Genomic DNA, 17,484 nt, shown 5'->3' on the forward strand with positions numbered 1-17,484 from the left:
ACACTTAGCAATACTTTTTGCTAAGCCTTTTGGTCTACACAAAACATTTGATTTTGTCGAAGTCTAGGCCAATGTAATTTAAAAATCAAAGACACTTCTTTATTTTTAAAATGCAACTAAACCGCCCGTGCTTAATAAATCCTGGTCTCTGTTCAAAACTGAATTAATATTAGAGCTTCCTTTTCAGAAGGCATTTTATAGGTCAGCTCTTTCCTAGGATTACTTTTACGATTTGAATACCTGAATGAACAGTTTACACTTTCAAAGGTTTTTCTTCTCCACCCTTTAAATTTTTCTAGCTCATTTTTTAACATAAAACTACTAACATTTCTTTCCAATTCCTTGCCATCAATTAAACTTAATGCTATAAAATTTGTTCACAAATGCATGTAGGTTTTATAAAGAAAAATGTTCAATTATCTACTTTGGAAGCAAACACGTACACAGATTTTACTTCGTCAAGGCACAACAGGTCATATTTCTCACTTTTTAAAGGCCGCGTTGCAAGGAAAAATTCAGAGTGCTATCTAACATGAAATTACTTCAATAGTTCATATAATAGGAATTACATAATTACATAATTATAGTTTACATAATAGGAATTATGGTAAATACAATCTGAGAAAAACATTATTTAAAAAAAAAATTTAAAAAATCAAAACACAGAAGGCCATAAATCCAGCAAACTTATCTAGACATAGTTCTGGTGCTAGTACTATCTGTCAACATTACGTGATAATTAATTATTAACCACAAAGTGCTAGTTTCAGACAAGAGGAATACTTCATCCTGTCATTTCAGTGGTATTCCTTGCTTTCAGTTGTGCGTATTTAAAAAATGCTTTCTTGAGGTGGAATGTTATCTTTGGACAATAACTGAGGAGTTAAACCATTCTTGTATATTAAGGTCTCTAAGTTCATAACATGGAAAATTTTCTTACTTCAAAAAGCTTAAATCCTTCATTTTCCCCTCTCCCCAGCAGTTCTTTTTGCAAGGATCTCTTTATTATTTTACCAGACAACAACATAATACCACCTAGTGCCTACATAATATAGAACTTTTCAGCCTCAAATAAGAGGTAAACACAGACCATAAAAAATTATCTCAAGTTCCCCCTTTTTTGCTTCTTATGTATCGTTCTAGCTCCTTATTTCAGGTTCTGATTCTTTTCCAATAAGCAGAGCTCCAAGAGGAGGAAAAAAATTACCAAAGACTTAGTCCCAAATCATCAAGCAGCCAACAATATCAACCATAAAAGTAACCCTACCTCTGAAGAATAATTTTTAAGAATGTATGAAGAAGATCACTCAACAGGTGAAGACAGGAGCAGCAGATCTAAGAAGAATCAGGAAGCAATCATCCGAGAGACCAAAGCTAGCTAGAGAAAACAAAGCCAATAAGGAAAGAAACGGAAGCTTTCTCCCACCACCTTTGAAAAGAGAGGAAAACAGATGAGAGGGAAACAGGTGACCGAAAGAGATGGAGACTTCCTGCTATAACGCGGTCTTTGTGTACGAGAACTCAAGGAACTAGGCGGTTGTTTCAGTAACAATTGAAAGCAGCAAGAATTAAAACATTAGCAGAATAGACTGCAGGTATTAGAATCTACTGCTTGAACATTCTCAAAGCAGTGTCATTTCTAAGGACTGCAATGTGACTTCTCGTTCATTATCAAAAACGCTGTAAATAACTGCATCTATAAAGTGTCATGAGAATTATGATAATCCAGTATGATTACAAAACCTGAGAGGTATCCATTTCAAACCATAAACAAAATACATATGGCAAGTAGAAGAATGAAAGTCCACTGAAAGCAACAGTATGCACTGAAGTAGCACGGTCCAGCCGGCACCAAAATAATTTTGCTACAGAAATACAGGATCTATCTTTTTGGAAAGATGAGAGAGGCATTTTGAAAAAAAATAAAACTGAAAATCTAGAAACCAGTCAGTTTGGCATTTACTTTTCATAAAAAGTTTCAAAATTGTATTTTTAAATGGCAAATAGTAATCACTAAAAATGTTAAACATTTCAACATCAGCGAATCAGACACAGCTATCTGTTAACATGCTGTTAATTACAATAATTAGACTGGGTCATGCCTTTGTGATATAGGTGAGGAAGTATTTCAGAGATCACTGTTAGATAAATCCTTTTCACTTACCAGTCTGAGTGCACATACTGAGCAGAAGAAATACTGAGTAAGAAGCAAGGCTGGCAACAATCAGCAACAAGATACTAAAAAACACAAAATATTTATGATTAAAGCACTTTTAGAGTACAACGCACTTTCTATCTTTAAAAATGCTACTTTTGCAAGAAGTAAGCTACCACAAGACCAGATTTCCTCATTTTATGGCTGATATCTGCTGACTATGGTTCATATGGTCTCTGACCTTCCCAGTTCCCGCTAAGCTCCACTGCTTCTTATGTTGTCCACCAAAGCAGGTCACATACCATACAGGGTAAAGACCCGACATATGAATTACAAAGAGGACAAACACCAGAGTGTCGGTACACAGGCAAACATGTATCTTCTAATGAAGTGAATCTAATGCTTAGGCAATGGTAAAAGTGGTAATTCGGGTGAGTTTGGCCCCGTTACCCATAGGTTAGTACACACAACAAGCAGAAGTGCAAACAAAAGCACAAGCTGTTTCACATTTTCAGATACGTAGCCATCCTACTCCAGAAGGCCCATTTCTGGAACTAAAGGAGATAGCAGCTTTAAAACATAAATATCAATCTATTAGGAGTAATGGCCAAGAAACTGCCACCATGTGGCAATTTAATGCAATTCCTGGGCAGTACTTATGTTAGGCCAGATTTGAATGACTAAACCAAAGAAGGAAGATCTTATTCAACAATGCTGAAAAGCACAAGCTATTTCTTCCTCAGTTTTTGCACAGGAGTCTTAGTAATCAAGTTTTGTTCCATTAAAACTGCAAGCTGAGTTTCAAAATAAGTGTACATGAAACTGAAAACTTACCTAAACCCCATGATCCCTGTGTTGGCCATAGCATAGGATAAGCCAAGTATGCCACTGCCCATGATTGCATTCATTAAATTAAATACTGAGAAACCAAAGGAAGAGCCACGATTTGGAGAATTCTGTGAAAAAGGTAAAGCAAAGTACAATTAATGCAAGAGGTGTTTTGGTCTTTCATAGGAGGAAATTTAAGGGAGCGGAGGAGCCAGCCAACGGCTCTTTTCTTATTCTGAGACCACGCAAACCCTCGTGCATATACGGTGACACGACGCTGTCCCACAAGGACCTCGAGGCGACGACAGCCTTTGAGCAGGGCGATGCTAGAGCGCAAGAGGAGCGCAGCGAGACTTATGCTGAGAGGCGGGCTGCTCCTGCGTGCTGGCAACAGGAGCGAGGGGCAGCGAGACGGCAGCCCCTCCGAGCGCTGGGCAACCAAAGCATCAGAGGGACCAACAGAAGGGCCAGGACCTGCTCAGCTTCACAGGCCCGGCCCGGCCCTGCCCGCCGCCCCCGCCGGGTGCCGGCTCCCGGGACCCGTCCTGCACGGCCCCCTCCGCCCAGCCGCATCGATCCGCCCAACCTCTGAGCCCGCGGCCCCGCTCCCTGCCCCCGCCCGGGCCGCGCTCCCCGGTCTTCTCCTCAAAGCCAAGCACGGCCCGAGGGCGGCCGCCGCCCCCGCAGCCTCCCGGCCCGGGAGCCTCCCCACCGCCGAGCCGCCCCCTCACACGCACGCTGCCCGACGACGACGGCGGCGGCAGCAGCGGGGCGGACTCCCCGTCCCCGTCCCCGTCCCCGTCCCCATCCTCCTCCTCCTCTTCCTCCTCTTCCTCCTCTTGCCGCTCGCGGGCGGACAGGTACCAGCCCCGCTCGGCCAGCAGCCGCCGGGCCCCCCGCGGCGGCGGCGCCATGGCACCCGCGCCCCGCCGCGCCGCCTCGCCTCTGAGGGGAGCGGCGGCGGGGGGCGGCCCAGCACCGCCTCCGGGGCGGGGTCTCCGCTCCGGCCCCGCCCTCCCCCTCGGCGCGGCCACAGGGAGCGGCGCGGCGGCGTGGCGTCACGGAGGCGGCGGTGATGACGTAGGAGGGCCCTGGCGTGCGCGGCGGGGCTCGGCATGAGGTGAGGGCTGGGGGAGCGGTAGCCCCGGCAACGGCGCGGCCCCGCCTGCGGCCTGCGGGCGGTGAGGGGGGGTCCCCGCGGCGGCCCCGGCCCCGCGGCCCCCGGCCGGGCCTGCACCCCTCCGCCCGCTGGGCCCGAGGCGGCGGCTGCCCGCGGGGCTCCCCGCAGAGAGAGGCGCTGACCCCGCCCCGGCGAGGGTCCCTTCGGCCGGTGAGGCCTGGCCGGCGCCTCTCCGAGCCGCCCGGGGTTCGCTGTGCTCGGTGCCCGGTGGTGCTGGGGCCGGGCGGGGCGGGTAGCGGCCCTCCCCCAGCACCCCGCGGCCCCGATTCACCTCAGGGTGCTCTGAGGGAAGAGCGGGGCACACGGGGACCCCGGCGGCCGGGGAGGGCAGCTCTTGCCAGAGACAGCCCGGGGAGGATGTCGGACCTGTCGCGACAGGGCGGCTGCGGCGGCCTCCGGCCAGACCCAGCCTGGGCGCTTTGATCTTGCGGCCTTATCTAAGGCCGAGGAGCCCAGCGAACGCGGCCAGCAGCCTCCAGCCGGGGAGAAGGGGGAGAAGAAAGAGGCTGTGGCCTCTGGATGAAGTCTTTCTGCTCTGTAGCAGGCGTGAAGAATGTAATGTTTATTTTTGAGTCATCAGGGACAGGAGGCGTGCTTTACCAAGAGCTTGGCTTAGGGAAGCCCTCTCCTCCCTGGGGATGGAGGGAGTCCCAGGAGGAGCTGGGGTTTGTGGGCGAGGGCGGGTGGCAGCGGGGCCGGCTTTGCTGGGCCTTGGGCACAGCTCTGTTTTTGAAGAAGAGGCCGCGTGGCTTGTTACCCTGGCCGAGGGCAGCAGCCCTGTGCGCCAGGGTGTAGATGTCTGGGGCAGGCAAGAGAACCGGTTTCCTTTCAGAGCTGGTTTGCATCTCTCCTCTCAACCCCCAGTCTTAAAACAAACTTCCCAAGAAGGCAGGAGAAATGTCAGCCTCACGCGCTACCGAAATCACTGGTTCCTGCCTAGGAGCAGCCAACCGATGCAGAGTCAGAAAAGTTGGACCCCTTTGGACTGTCTTTAGTGGAGGAAACCATTTAGAGAAGCATAAGGCTGCTTTTCAAGTCCCCGTCCTATGAATGAACTGTGGAGAGGGGTTCAGTCGCTTGAACAGACATTACTAATGCTTCCCTCTACCTTTAGGGGAATTCTGCGTTTAATTCGTGGTCTTTCTGGCACGTGGAGCAAAGACGCTACAGAGTGTGTAACCCCTTACCGCTGGAGTATAGGAGGGAGAAATTGCTGAAGAGTGATTATGACCACAATTGCTAATAACTGTTTTCTAGCAACCACTGCTTGGTAATGAATTTTATCAGGGACAGAAGGGATCCAACAGTAGGGTCAAGACGGTAGAAATTTTTCCATTTCGCTTACTGGGATTAATATCAAGTTTATTAGAAGAAAGAGAGGGCATTGTATTTTGGCAGGAGGAGGATTATCTCAGTGCTTAAAGTTAGTTAATGTTTAAGTCTAAAACTACATTTGCAAAAGGATGCAAATTTGTAGTACATAATTCATAATAAAGAACTTTACTAAACTATTGTGGATTGTTTGGTACAGATGGAAATTCTAGTTTAGGAGAACAGCAAATCCATGTGATTTGCAGCCTTTTTAATGGAATGATTACATAATGTCTATAAAATGAATAATTTCTCTTCTAGGACTTTATGGAGATTTGGATACTCTGCCAGACTACTGAAAACTAATCATTTTAGGACAGCTGCATCGAATACATCATTTCCAGCAGTTTGGATGCTATTGGCACAATATTCTGGCAGAATACCTGGGCTCTTTGTAGTAGTAAAAAAAAATAGTTTTTTTACAATGCCTGAAACTGTGGAGGATAAAGCTAATTTAGAACTGTATTCGCCGCATCCTGAAGTGCGTGGGATGACACTACTCAACAGAGAAGCTTTTAAAAGGACAGTTGTTGTTCCAGTTCTTAAAGTCAAGAAAGAAATTGTAAATACTTTGCTAAAGTCCCTAAAACATACGGTACTACAGCGTCCCGGTCTAAAGCGAGTGGTAGAGGATCCCGAAGATGAGGACAGTAGACTTGTTATTTTGGATCCTCATAAAATACCAGAATTCTCATTGGGAGAATCGGAGCAAGAGGTGTTAAAGCAGCTTAATGTTCATCCTGAGGTGTCCAAGTATGACTTAGAGCTGACTTATGAGAATTTCAAGTCGGAGGAGATCCTACGAGCAGTCCTTCCTGAAGGTCAAGATGTCACCTCTGGATTTAGCCGCGTTGGTCACATAGCTCATTTGAATCTTAGAGATCATCAGCTACCGTACAGGCATTTGATTGGTAGGTAAAACAGCTGTTCTCAAAAATGTAATTCATGCATTTTGTATGTTGTTAAAAAGATATTTTAACAATTATTCTACCCATAAATTATTACGTGTACAAGGAAGACTTTTGAGTGCTTTTCATTGCTTTATATTTTGGCTTAAGTAGGCTTGTGCTGATGCTGTAGCCCTGCACAGAAGGCACAGTTCTCTCCTCTTACGGCAATTGTAGTCTCACTTCACTGAGCACTGGGTTAGGGTAAAGTAAGTGCCTTAGAAAGATGTCACATCTGCAACCCTGAATCATTAGAGGAAGGTTGTTCTAATACGTGCTTGCTTCTGTTAATTTAACTGTAAACAGGGGTGTTTGTGTCTTGTGTAGAACATGAAGAGGTTGTAGTCCCTTAACCGGAATATCTTTTGCCCTCTCTTTCAGGCCAGGTTATAATTGACAAGAATCCAGGAATCACCTGTGTAGTGAATAAAACCAATATTATTGACAGCACATACAGAAATTTTCAAATGGAAGTGCTCGCTGGAGAGAGCAAACTAGTAACCAAGGTACAGGTTTTTTTTTCCCCTGTTGTTTTAAATTTAATATGCTCAAACCCACAGACATCTACTGGAAAGATGTGATGCAGAGATGCTGTTAAGACCATTCCTTTGCACAGTGCCCTTCCTGACACTTGTTTTAGAGTGTAAGAGTTGGCAGTTACGCCTACACTCGTTTGTCCTGGTCTGCCAAGAGCAAACTCACAACGACAGGGATCGTGAAGATAGGTATTCTTTCAAGTTCACAGCCTAGATTTTAATGATACGTAAAAGCAGCTGAAGTAAAGGTTTCTTACAGGGATGCTAATTACAAACTTGTAGCGAGGGGTGTTTCTCACTCTAAAGCCAAGATCTTTAGTGGATATGATCTGAGAAAATGCTGTTTCTTAATTTCACCAAGCTTTGTACAGTGGCTGGTACTGAGCATAAGACCGTGTTTTTAAATCTCACTGTCTTTGCAACGTAGGCAAGATTTTGCCTATGCCTCTTTCCTTTTCTGTCAGCAGCAAGACAAATCTCATCTCTCCTCTGTTTTGACATTTTTCAGGTGTAAAGTGCTATGTAACTGCCAAGTATTCTTCACGTAGGGTTTCCTGTCTTTAGCTGGAAACTTGGCCGCTGGTTTGACCAAAAAATATTTTTCCTAACTGTTAGCAGTTTTATACTTTCAGAAGAGAAAACATTAGATTACCAAATAAAAAAGTTGAACAGCTTGGTAGAACATCCTGTCCGTGCACAGAGAAGGCATTTGAATCGTCAGGGGAGAAGTGACAGTCAAACATTACGCAGCTGGTATTAGCTGATGAGGCATACATGTAGCACACCGCTGAGCCGCACGCTGAGGAGCGCAGATACACTTCAGTGGGTTTCTTGCTGGCAAAGCAAACGATGCAGTGATTTGGATCCAAAGTGACTTTACTTCGGAGCCACGCCATTCAAGTGTGGTGGTGCAAAGTGAGTATTATCTTGCACCCCACTCTCATCTGAATAAATACTGTTCCTTTTTACGTCTGTTCTTAAGATAGTGGTCATCCCAAAGTTGGGGTTTGGATCAGCTTCCAGACTGTCACCTTGAGAGATAAAATACAGTATTTTTTCAAACTGCAGAATTGGCTCCCAGTGGCTTTGAATTTGGCTGACGGTTGCCATTCTTGTGCCGTATCATTCTCAGACGCTTATTTACTCTGTGGACTCTGCTAAGGAGGGCTTGAGGCATCTTCCCAAGGTCTGCTTTCAATAAAGGAGTTGTCAGCCAGCCACAAAGCTCTTGAAAACCCTCAGAATTTTTTTTATGGTCATTTTAAGTTGCTGCTTTATTTCCACCTGGTGATTGAGACACGCATAAGCCAGCCATCTGGACTGACAGCGGGAACATTCCTTATGGCTATTTCTGATGAGTAGATCTGTTTATACAAGATTCATGTGTACTACTCATGGGACAAATGTCAATGTACACATTAACTTTTGATAAAGCACCTTGTTTTTTAGCTGTGTTAATTACTGATAATGCTTAAACATGTCTGGAACTTGAACACAGAGGCTTAACCAAATGTTCTGGACTTTCAGGTCAAAGAAAATAATATTGCGTATGAACTGGACTTTTCTAAAGTCTACTGGAACCCACGCCTTTCCACAGAACACGGCCGTATCGTTGAGCTTTTAAAGCCCGGTGACGTCCTTTTCGATGTCTTTGCTGGGATTGGACCTTTTGCTATTCCAGCAGCAAAGAAAAAGTGCCGCGTATTTGCGAACGATCTCAATCCTGAATCCTACAACTGGCTCCTGCACAACTGCAAACTAAACAAAGTAGACAACAAAATAAAAGCATTCAACATGGATGGCAGGGACTTCCTCCTGGGGCCAGTAAGAGAAGAACTAAGTAAAGAGCTCCCACTTCTGAAAGAACAGAAAACCTCTTTTCACATAGTCATGAATTTGCCAGCTCTGGCTATTGAATTTCTAGATGTTTTCAGGCATCTCTTAGTCGGAGAGCCGTGCAGCACGGCTGGCCTTCCCACAGTGCACTGCTATGGATTCTCCAAACATGATGACCCTGCCAAAGATATTCAAGAACGAGCTGAAGCTTCGCTGGGAACCTCCCTAGATGGCCGCTGTTCTACTCACCTGGTTAGAAATGTTGCACCGAGCAAGGAGATGCTGTGCATTAGTTTCCGGATTCCGGCGGACGTGCTGTACAAGAGGCCCTGCCCTGATGAAGGTAAGGAGCAAGCCTCCTACACAGCGCTTGGATTTCATGCCACGCCTTTTGCTGTGTCAGGCTGGTCCCGCCTCGTCAGCCCGGGCGGCCGCGTCAGCCATCTGACAGCCATGCCGCGCTCCGGTGCGAGCGCAGAGGTGGCCAGCAGGACTGAGCGCCTGCACATGTGCAGCAGCTGCGGGGCTTCCTGCGCTCTGGGAACAGCGGTCCGCTCCTCGCATCCCAGCATGAGCCTCCACAGAAAAATGGTGGATGGGGTAGGATTGTCCCACGGGCCGTAAACCAGACCCTTGTGCCTTGGATTGCGTGCTGGGGGAGGACGGGGTATCTGACGCCAGACACACGATTCTGTTAGCTAAATGCTTGAGAACTGGAGCTTCGTTTTCAGCCAGGGTAGAACGGCGTCCTTCCGCGTGACTGGTCCCAGTTCGGACCTTCTCCCTTGTGCTTGCACGGACTCAGTCTAGGTCTGGAGCCACTACATCAGCAGAATCCCGTTCTGTACAATTTAATTGAGAAATAGATATCCTTAGAGATCTTTAATGTTGAATTTGATTTTTTTTTTTTTTTTTATAATTGGTCATTTGTTTCTTGAAGTACTCGCACCAGCTGGTTGGTTTCAGTGATCTTGGGCTTTGCACTACATGACAAGGTGGGGGAGAGGGGCGGCTTTCAGCCTGCAGTTACTTGAACTGGAGGAAAGGAGGTTTTGATGCAGCTTTAACGCCCTGAAACTTGTTTTTACGCTGTTGTTGGGTAGCACTGAGATGTAGGTGAAAATGTAGCTCAATGCAGGGTTTTTGAAAGTCCTTTTTGGCGTTTAGTAAAAAGCCCCCATTATTGCTGTAACAGTTTTCATTTGTGACCGTTAATCCCGATTTTAACTCTCATCTCTTCCTGTTAAATCCCTTAAGTGTTCCATGGCTTGTGGTTTAGCTCAGTCTGTTTACTGTACATTAAATAACTCACTTTTTCTAACCTTCTTCCAGCAAAACCAGCCTCTAAACGTCTGTGTACCAGCAAAGATTTTTCTGAAGAAAAGCTGGAGTTGAAGAAGAGCTGAAGACTAGAGTTACGGTAACTACCTGAGTAGGTTGTGTAAGGTATACATAGGTTACCTCCAGTTTACCCCTTGAGTTATTTGAAGCATACCTGTGTTACCCATCTCGGGTGCCGAGACGCATAAGGCCTGTTGCAGCTTTCCTCTGTGAGCCTTGCTTCCTGCGTTTGCCTTTTATTTTTAATTGTGGGATCAATAAGCAGATTGAAATTGTTGTTACTATGAAAAAATAAAGCTTCCCTTTTTTGTAATAAATGCGGTTTGGTACTTTTCTGCGCTCTATTTTTTCACGCCCTGTGATAATTCAGTGACACAAACTGGGATAGTTTTCTGCTGTGTCATTTTGATAATGTGCGGTTTGTGGCAAAACCAGATCTTTATATTTTGTCGGGTCTAGCAAGCTGACTTGTGTAATCCTTGCATTAGATTCTCTTTGAAAGTGGTTTTGGTGTTTAAGAATATTGGATTGCTGTTAGCAGATGCACAAACAGCTCTTGTGTAAGCAAGATAACCTTTCAAAAACTTAACCCAAGGCACAAAAAGGCCCAAATAGCCATATATACTTGGTCCGAAGCTTTTGAGTAATAAATGCTTTTTAACACTGAGATTTAGTTAGGGATTAGTTGACTCCTAACTTCGTGTTTGCCCACCGTTAAAGCAGGAAAGACTCTAATGCTGTTCACACAGTTGCAGATTAAGTACCCGCTTGCGTTAAAGCACCAGACCGAAAGCCGGGACCTGGCGGAACGGTCCTCTCGTCTTGAAACCGCGTCCTCCTGCGGCTTTTGTGCCCCTGCCGTCACCCAGTGCTCCCCTGCCTCTCCCGCTCCTCCTCTGCTGCAGTCCCCAGCCCATCTCTGCCTGCAGGGATTCAAAAAGCCTCTGCCTTTGATGGCCTTTTCTTCCCCATCCAAACTGTTGTTGGGCAATGCCAACCACAGATAGTTCATTTAGACAGAGGAACTCGCATCACCCTCTCGGTTTCAGATACTTCCCTTCGGTCCCAGCTCAGGGCTCAGGCCTAGCCGCTCCGTCCCCAGATGTCCCTCACCCTCCCTGGCTCTGCTGCCGTGGCTCCATCGCCGGGGCCTGCAACCCGATGGCTTGGTTCTCACCCAAACAGCCACTGAGGCCCGTAGATTTGTTCTTCTCGGTGCCTCTACGCTACAGCCTTTCCCTTGGCTACGCAGCCAGGGCTTTTCAGCAAGCCTCCGCAGCTTGGTTACCGCTCGATTGCGTTTATCAAACCAGGGTTAAAAAAAAAATCATCATGACTCGCTCGTGCTATCCTGAAAGCTGCTGTACAGATTACTGCCCTGGCTGCCACTCTAGCCCGAGCGTTCCTCTGCCGGCTGTTAAAATGGTATCGCAACGGCTTTAACCTCTTTGTCCTTGCTGTCAGTGACGGGCACGTCATATCCTCTCCCCAGCAGTCGTGGCTCCTCTAAGAGAAAGTGCTGGACGAGGGGCTCGAGTGCACCCTCAGTAAGTTTGCAGATGACACCAAGTTGGGTGGAAGTGTTGATCTGCTGGAGGGTAGGAAGGCCCTGCAGAGGGACCTGGCCAGGCGGGATCGATGGGCTGAGGCCAGCTGTATGAGGTTCAACAAGGCCAAGTGCCGAGTCCTGCACTTGGGTCACAACAACCCCATGCAATGCTACAGGCTGGGGGAGGAGTGGCTGGAGAGCTGCCTGGCAGGAAAGGCCGTGGGGGTGGCGGTTGACAGCTGGCTGAATATGAGCCAGCAGTGTGCTCAGGTGGCCGAGGGCCAATGGCATCCTGGCTTGTATCAGGAATAGTGTGGCCAGCAGGACCAGGGAGGTGATAGTGCCCCTGTACTGGGCACTGGTGAGGCCGCACCTCGAGTACTGTGTTCAGTTTTGGGCCCCTCACTACAAGAAGGACATGGAGGTGCTGGAGCGTGTCCAGAGAAGGGCAACGAAGCTGGTGAAGGGTCTGGAGCACAAGTCTTATGAGGAGCGGCTGAGGGAGCTGGGGTTGTTTAGTCTGGAGAAGAGGAGGCTGAGGGGAGACCTTATCGCTCTCTACAACTACCTGACAGGAGGCTGTAGCGAGGTGGGGGTCGGTCTCTTCTCCCCAGTAACAAGCGATAGGAGGAGAGGAAACGGCCTCAAGCTGCGCCAGGGGAGGTTTAGGTTGGATATTAGGAAAAACTTCTTCACCGAAAGGGCTGTCAGGCCCTGGCACAGGCTGCCCAGGGAAGTGGTTGAGTCCCCATCCCTGGAGGTATTTAAAAGCCGGGTAGACGTGGTGCTTAGGGCCATGGTTTAGTGGTGGGCTTGGCAGTGCTGGGTTAACGGTTGGACTCGATGATCTTAAGGGTCTTTTTCAACCTTAACAATTCTGTGATTCTACAACGGCAAGTGTACGAGCGGTCTCTAACATGCGCTGCGCGGCTGAGTCCTACAGCACCCAGCCACGGGCTTTCTGTCTAAGGCCAGGCCACCTGCCCTGGCAGGGAGCCGTCCTCTGCAGGCAACGACCTCTTCCACACGTCCACCTTGCGTGTAGCGTTACCTGTCAGCAACTCTTCTGGGCACAAACAACAGGATTTTGGCGCCTCCCTCCACTTTCCTTAATAAAGGAAGCACCGAGCCTGGAATAGAGCGTATCCTTCTCTTTATTACAACATAGAATAAATACATTCGTGCAGTACACTCCTCGGAGCAGTGTTCAACAGCTGTTAAGGGAGGACCCCTAAAACATGGTCCAGGCTTCGCTCTAGAGGCGCGCGCTGTCCCGAGCAGTTTCCAGTCTCCTGCAGTTCCCACACGCTCCCATCTCTGCTGCCGTTCCTCTCCGTTCCCCTACACGGCGAGGGGAAGGAACGGGGAAAAGCAGCAGATCAAGCGGCAAGGGTCATCCCAAAAGCCAGGCAAAGGGATGCTCCTGCCAAAAGCAGCTCCTGAACACACGACAGAGAAGTTGCAAACGGAGCTAAAGAGGAAAAAACCAACCCCAATTTTGAGTACTTTAATGACCCAGCCTGGTAGCAAGGCTTCTTCGATTGCTTCTAGAGGACCTCAGCTGAAAGACTTTCAGCTAAAGATTTGTTTTCCAGACAAAGGTAAGAACCAAGTGACATCAGGAAGGATCCTGCCTAGGAGTTGTGTCAGCATAGTTCCAGGGTTTCTCATCTCGTCCAGCTGGCAGGAGGAAAAACCCACTTGTCTGAACTGAGGAAACTAGTTTTATGGAAAGAAAATGTAGGCTTGAATATTGACGCTAAATGTTATAATCAAAATGGCATTTAAATGCTTGTGCAAATAAAACCCTGCAATAAGAGTAAAACCACAAACTTTAATAAAATAGTCTGGCTTTATTGAAAAAAAATTTACAAGTGTATTTCTTTAAACCTCAAACATACACAGCTGAGTTATTCACATCTTCCATTAGATGTGGCTTATTGGTTCAGCCTCCCTCAGCAAAGTGCCACATGACTAACGAGTTTCCCCCTCCACAAAAATGTATCTACCATTTTACAAAGCTCTCGTGCAGACTTTTTCTTCTTTTTCCCCCCTTTAACACCTAAACACAGCTGGTTTGACACAGAAAAGTGACTGCAGCTTAGCCGTTGTGCAGATGGCAGCAATTTTACCCCACCTTTGCTGGCCTGATTTGCTTCTCGCTCCGTTCGGTGCCCCTCGATCACAGGCTGATGTGCGCCGGCTAACTGGGGTGCCAGAAAAGACCACTGAAAGCATCCTGTAAGGCTCGGTGACAAGCAAGAGAAGAAGTGTAGCCCCCAGCAAGATCCTGCGGCGAGGCAGCTCGTACGTGGTTGAGATACCTAAAACAAAGAGAAGCCTGATTTTAGAGCAGAAATAAACACATCAAACACCTGCGTAGCTCACAGTGCAGTGAGGCCGAGGCTGCTTTTTGGGAGAAAGCAAGGAGACGCAAGCTGCCTGCTGCTAGCCACCTACGAACGTATCAGTATAAAAACTTCAGTTAGTTACAACCCTGCCGAAGCGCCTTCAGACGAGCTGCCCGACCAGCGCGCTGAAAAACCTTGCATCTTTGCGATAGGCGGCGCAGGGTTAAGCACGCTCCCTGGCTGGCATATTCTGTGCTCGCTCTGGGGGGGAAAGGTTGCGTTTCCCCCCTTCGGTAGTCCCTTCTGAGACGATGAGGACAACACAAGCCTTCCTGCGCTCCCACGGGAAGCACAGGAGGGTTTCAGCTCTGCCCAGTTAAAGCTGGGCGCTCCCGAGAGCCGGCCGTGCCGGTTGCTCTGATGACAACAGGGCTGAGCTTTCCGCTCTTGGGCCTATCTGTATCTGGAATAAGCCCGCTGACACCAGGGAATTGATCCGCAGGAGCCGTCATCAACATTTGGGCTAAAGAAGCCTCTGAACTCCACCGTTAATCATCATCATCACCCGTTTGCAGAGCCACCTAATTGCACGCCGCGCCAGCCAGGGCGATGAGTTGACGTTGAGCCACGCTACCTGCGCTGGCGCCGCCGCCAGCCCTTGGCCGCTCCCAAGGGCTCAAACCCAGCCGCGCGCGCCAAGAGCTCCCGTGAAAGGTGTCTGCTCGGCGGGGCTTGGATGCCTTCATCCCACGCCGTAACCCTGTAGCTCTCGCACCCCCCATAAGACAAATATAAGATAAAATACCATAAATGAGAACGGCTTTTCCCTGCAAGCCCCTGAGCTTCAGCTAGCTGTTTTGATTCCTCGCTTGGTACATGTTGCTCCTGGGAAGGTTGAGTCATTCCACCTCTGGCTTGGCAATTCAAGCATAAACTTGCAAAACGCACACAGCCTTTTATAATGTTATCCTGAGAAACCTAAACCAGCTGCACTTTTGGCAGGAAAATACAGGACCACCAGTAAAATATCCAAAACAGTTGCATCTTTTAATTTATGACTGTACACTGTTTCCATAAAGAGTATATAAAACCAGTCAGATTTTATAGGTAAGACATAATAAACAGTCATACCCATTGATGCCATAAATGTGTAGAAAAAGAAGTTACTTAGAAATTATTAATTACAGTTTTAAAACTGTATTTCTTGCACCTAATAACCACAGCGCACAGACACGAGCAACATTTCTAAGTGATTGTTGGTGAGATGCTGGAGTCAGGAGACTGAATTTGCCTCCTGTGGCCGGGCTGCAGTAAGCGCTGCCGCTTCGCAACAGCTTGCGATGGAGTCCGGTCCCTGCCGGACACCGGCTCTCATCAGCACGGGCACAGACATTAGGGCACAAAAGCTTTTAATAGTCCTTAGTCCAAAGGGAATCTACAAACAGAGCGGCAGAGCCGGTCCCGGCTCTTAATTTGGAAGGGAAGATGGTCTGCAGAGAGCTCCTGTGTTGTGGGAGAATGCATGTAATAGAATTTTTTTTTTTTTTTAATATTCTTGTTACTTATCCCTTAATATTTTAGTAAGAAAATCTCATCCTTCCCAAAGGCCTGTCGCAGCTTCTGTGGGAGAGAGGAGCTCCTTCCCCCAGCCAGGAACGATGAAGGGATACCGGCACCGACAAATAATTTCCTTCAAAACGCTGGTGGGACACCACCTCCAGCCTCCAAAGCGAAGAGTCTTATAAAAATCAGTTCCCATCTCATATTTTACTTCTGCGATGTTTATTTCATTGCACAAACTTAATTTTCCACTCATGCATGGAACAGTCTGGAGAAAACGGGATTATTTTACATTTCTGTATTAACAAAGGTTAATTGTGTGTTTTTCATTACTTTCATTACATTTCTTATATCACTGAAGGAGAGAGGAAGAGTCTATTGTTTCCCTTTTTTTAGGTCACCTGAAATTGGGGCATTAGTTTCACTAGAAGGCCTGATTTACAGCTATTACAGCATTTATAGTTAATTGGTATGTGATCTCTGAAGCAGTACGAAATCATTGCCAAAAAGGCTCGGATCAACTTTTACTACGGCAACCTGCATTAATTCTCCTTACTCCTGTGAAACAAGCACGACAGGCCGCTGGATGTCAAGCGAGGTCTTTATTTTCTCGTTAAGTATCTAAACTTACTGTTCTTGACCCATTTAATTACTGTGGTACACCAGGCAATTGCAAAGAATCTGCCATGCTGAAGCCACACGACGAGAAGCAAATGTTTCACCGGCTTTTCCGCACTGATCCCCGTCTGTGCCGCCCGAATCCGGCCGTGTCCTTCGCGGGAGTCGCTCTCTGAACTGGATTCCTGGGGTTTCTGGCAGAGGTCAGTACATCTTTTCATGTACACCTTCACAACAGCAGCAGGAAGAAGCGCTTGCCAAGTCTTATTTCCAAAAAGTCAAGCTCCGTTAGGTCTTGGGACCTGGAGGTAATTGCTCTCACTAGTTAGCAAATTCCAGCACACTAGGTCTGTTTTTCATAGGTTTATTTTAAGTACCTGTAAATCTTATAAGCAGAAACCAGGAAAAAGAGGTTTGCTTTTTCTGGTGCACGGTTTTTAATGTAACTTGTTTTTACTGAGGGCAGACTAAACTCTGAAGTTAAAAAAAGCCTGCACTATTATTTTTGCGCGGGGCTGAAGGGCTGTGTGTTCTCTGCCCCACGGTTTCACGCTTCCCGTTCCCCGTAACGCCTACGCTCCGCTTCAGGCTCTGCCCAAGCAAGCCCCCTTCCCTTCGCCGCAGCCATTGGATGTTGATCTTCCCCATTAACCTTTCACGTCAGTTAAAACACATCGTATTTTGTCCTTCATGAGCCTTCAAGGGGCTCATTCCTGGCCTTTAGTTTCTCATCACCACGTGAAAAAAACAAAAAAAAAAGCGCCTCCTGTTTTCAAGGAAAGAGGTGTAATTCACACTTGGTGCAGAGGCTGAGAATCAAGCTGGTCATTCCTGGGGGTGGGTTTCCTTCGTGCTTTCTCTTTTCCGAAGGCCGTGTTACCATCACTTCATCAGGAACGACTGGGACTGCCGGAGAACCCCGCAGCGGCGTTCAGCGCGGCAGCGGGCGCAATCCCCCGCGCCTTTCCACCCGCTGCCCAGGCGGCCTCAGCGCCACGCGGCATCGCCGCTCCTAAGAGCCAGGGGACCCAGCACCAGCTCGACAGACGGTAACACCCGAGACCACCGGCAAACGTCCCCTCGCTGCTCAGCCGGGCAGGCTCGTCTCAGAGAAACGCAGGAAAGACTTCAGAAACAATCAGAGAATGGAGAAACGGCACAACCAAATCAGGGGGAGGAGGGGGAAACACCAAAAACCCCCAAACAAAACCC

At 47.7% G+C, this 17,484-nt stretch overlaps 3 protein-coding genes across 13 annotated transcripts in view; 1 reads left to right on the top strand and 2 right to left on the bottom strand.

The window, feature by feature from the left end:
- The window catches only part of SLC38A6 (solute carrier family 38 member 6), a 59,280-nt gene extending 55,383 nt beyond the window's left edge, over positions 1–3,897 (bottom strand). For all 4 annotated transcript variants that reach the window (XR_015702378.1, XM_087747960.1, XM_087747961.1 and 1 more), the window contains exons 1-3: positions 3,721–3,897; positions 2,990–3,111; positions 2,165–2,238 (exon numbers count right to left, since the gene is read on the bottom strand). Coding sequence is in view for 3 of the 4 variants with exons in the window: in XM_087747960.1 (XP_087604086.1) it covers positions 2,165–2,238; positions 2,990–3,111; positions 3,721–3,897 (373 nt within the window). In the remaining variant the exon portion in view is untranslated. The remainder of the gene's footprint in view (positions 1–2,164; positions 2,239–2,989; positions 3,112–3,720) is intronic.
- A 97-nt stretch (positions 3,898–3,994) lies between these two features.
- TRMT5 (tRNA methyltransferase 5) lies at positions 3,995–10,522 on the top strand. Of its 3 annotated transcripts, none has more exons than XM_087747032.1 (5): positions 3,995–4,103; positions 5,796–6,445; positions 6,863–6,987; positions 8,545–9,196; positions 10,186–10,522. In XM_087747032.1, the coding sequence occupies exons 1-5, from the start codon at positions 4,099–4,101 to the stop codon at positions 10,257–10,259; spliced, it is 1,506 nt and encodes a 501-aa protein (XP_087603158.1). In that variant the 5' UTR covers positions 3,995–4,098; the 3' UTR covers positions 10,260–10,522. The 3 variants fall into 3 exon arrangements, with proteins under 3 accessions (XP_087603158.1, XP_087603159.1, XP_087603157.1); XM_087747033.1 differs by lacking the exon at positions 3,995–4,103 and adding an exon at positions 4,128–4,718; XM_087747031.1 differs by lacking the exon at positions 3,995–4,103 and adding an exon at positions 5,280–5,433.
- A 2,357-nt stretch (positions 10,523–12,879) lies between these two features.
- MNAT1 (MNAT1 component of CDK activating kinase) overlaps positions 12,880–17,484 on the bottom strand; it is a 126,443-nt gene continuing 121,838 nt past the window's right edge. For 3 of the 6 annotated variants that reach the window (XR_015702383.1, XM_087747974.1, XM_087747966.1), the window contains one exon: positions 12,880–14,067. Coding sequence is in view for 4 of the 6 variants with exons in the window: in XM_087747974.1 (XP_087604100.1) it covers positions 13,947–14,067 (121 nt within the window). In the remaining 2 variants the exon portion in view is untranslated. The other 3 variants (XR_015702385.1, XM_087747975.1, XM_087747968.1) reach the window with 2 other exon arrangements.

The sequence above is a fragment of the Nipponia nippon genome, unplaced genomic scaffold (assembly GCF_047370975.1).
Source record: "Nipponia nippon isolate SJK-2023a ecotype South Korea unplaced genomic scaffold, ASM4737097v1 scaffold_11, whole genome shotgun sequence".
In the NCBI taxonomy this organism is placed as follows: domain Eukaryota; kingdom Metazoa; phylum Chordata; class Aves; order Pelecaniformes; family Threskiornithidae; genus Nipponia; species Nipponia nippon.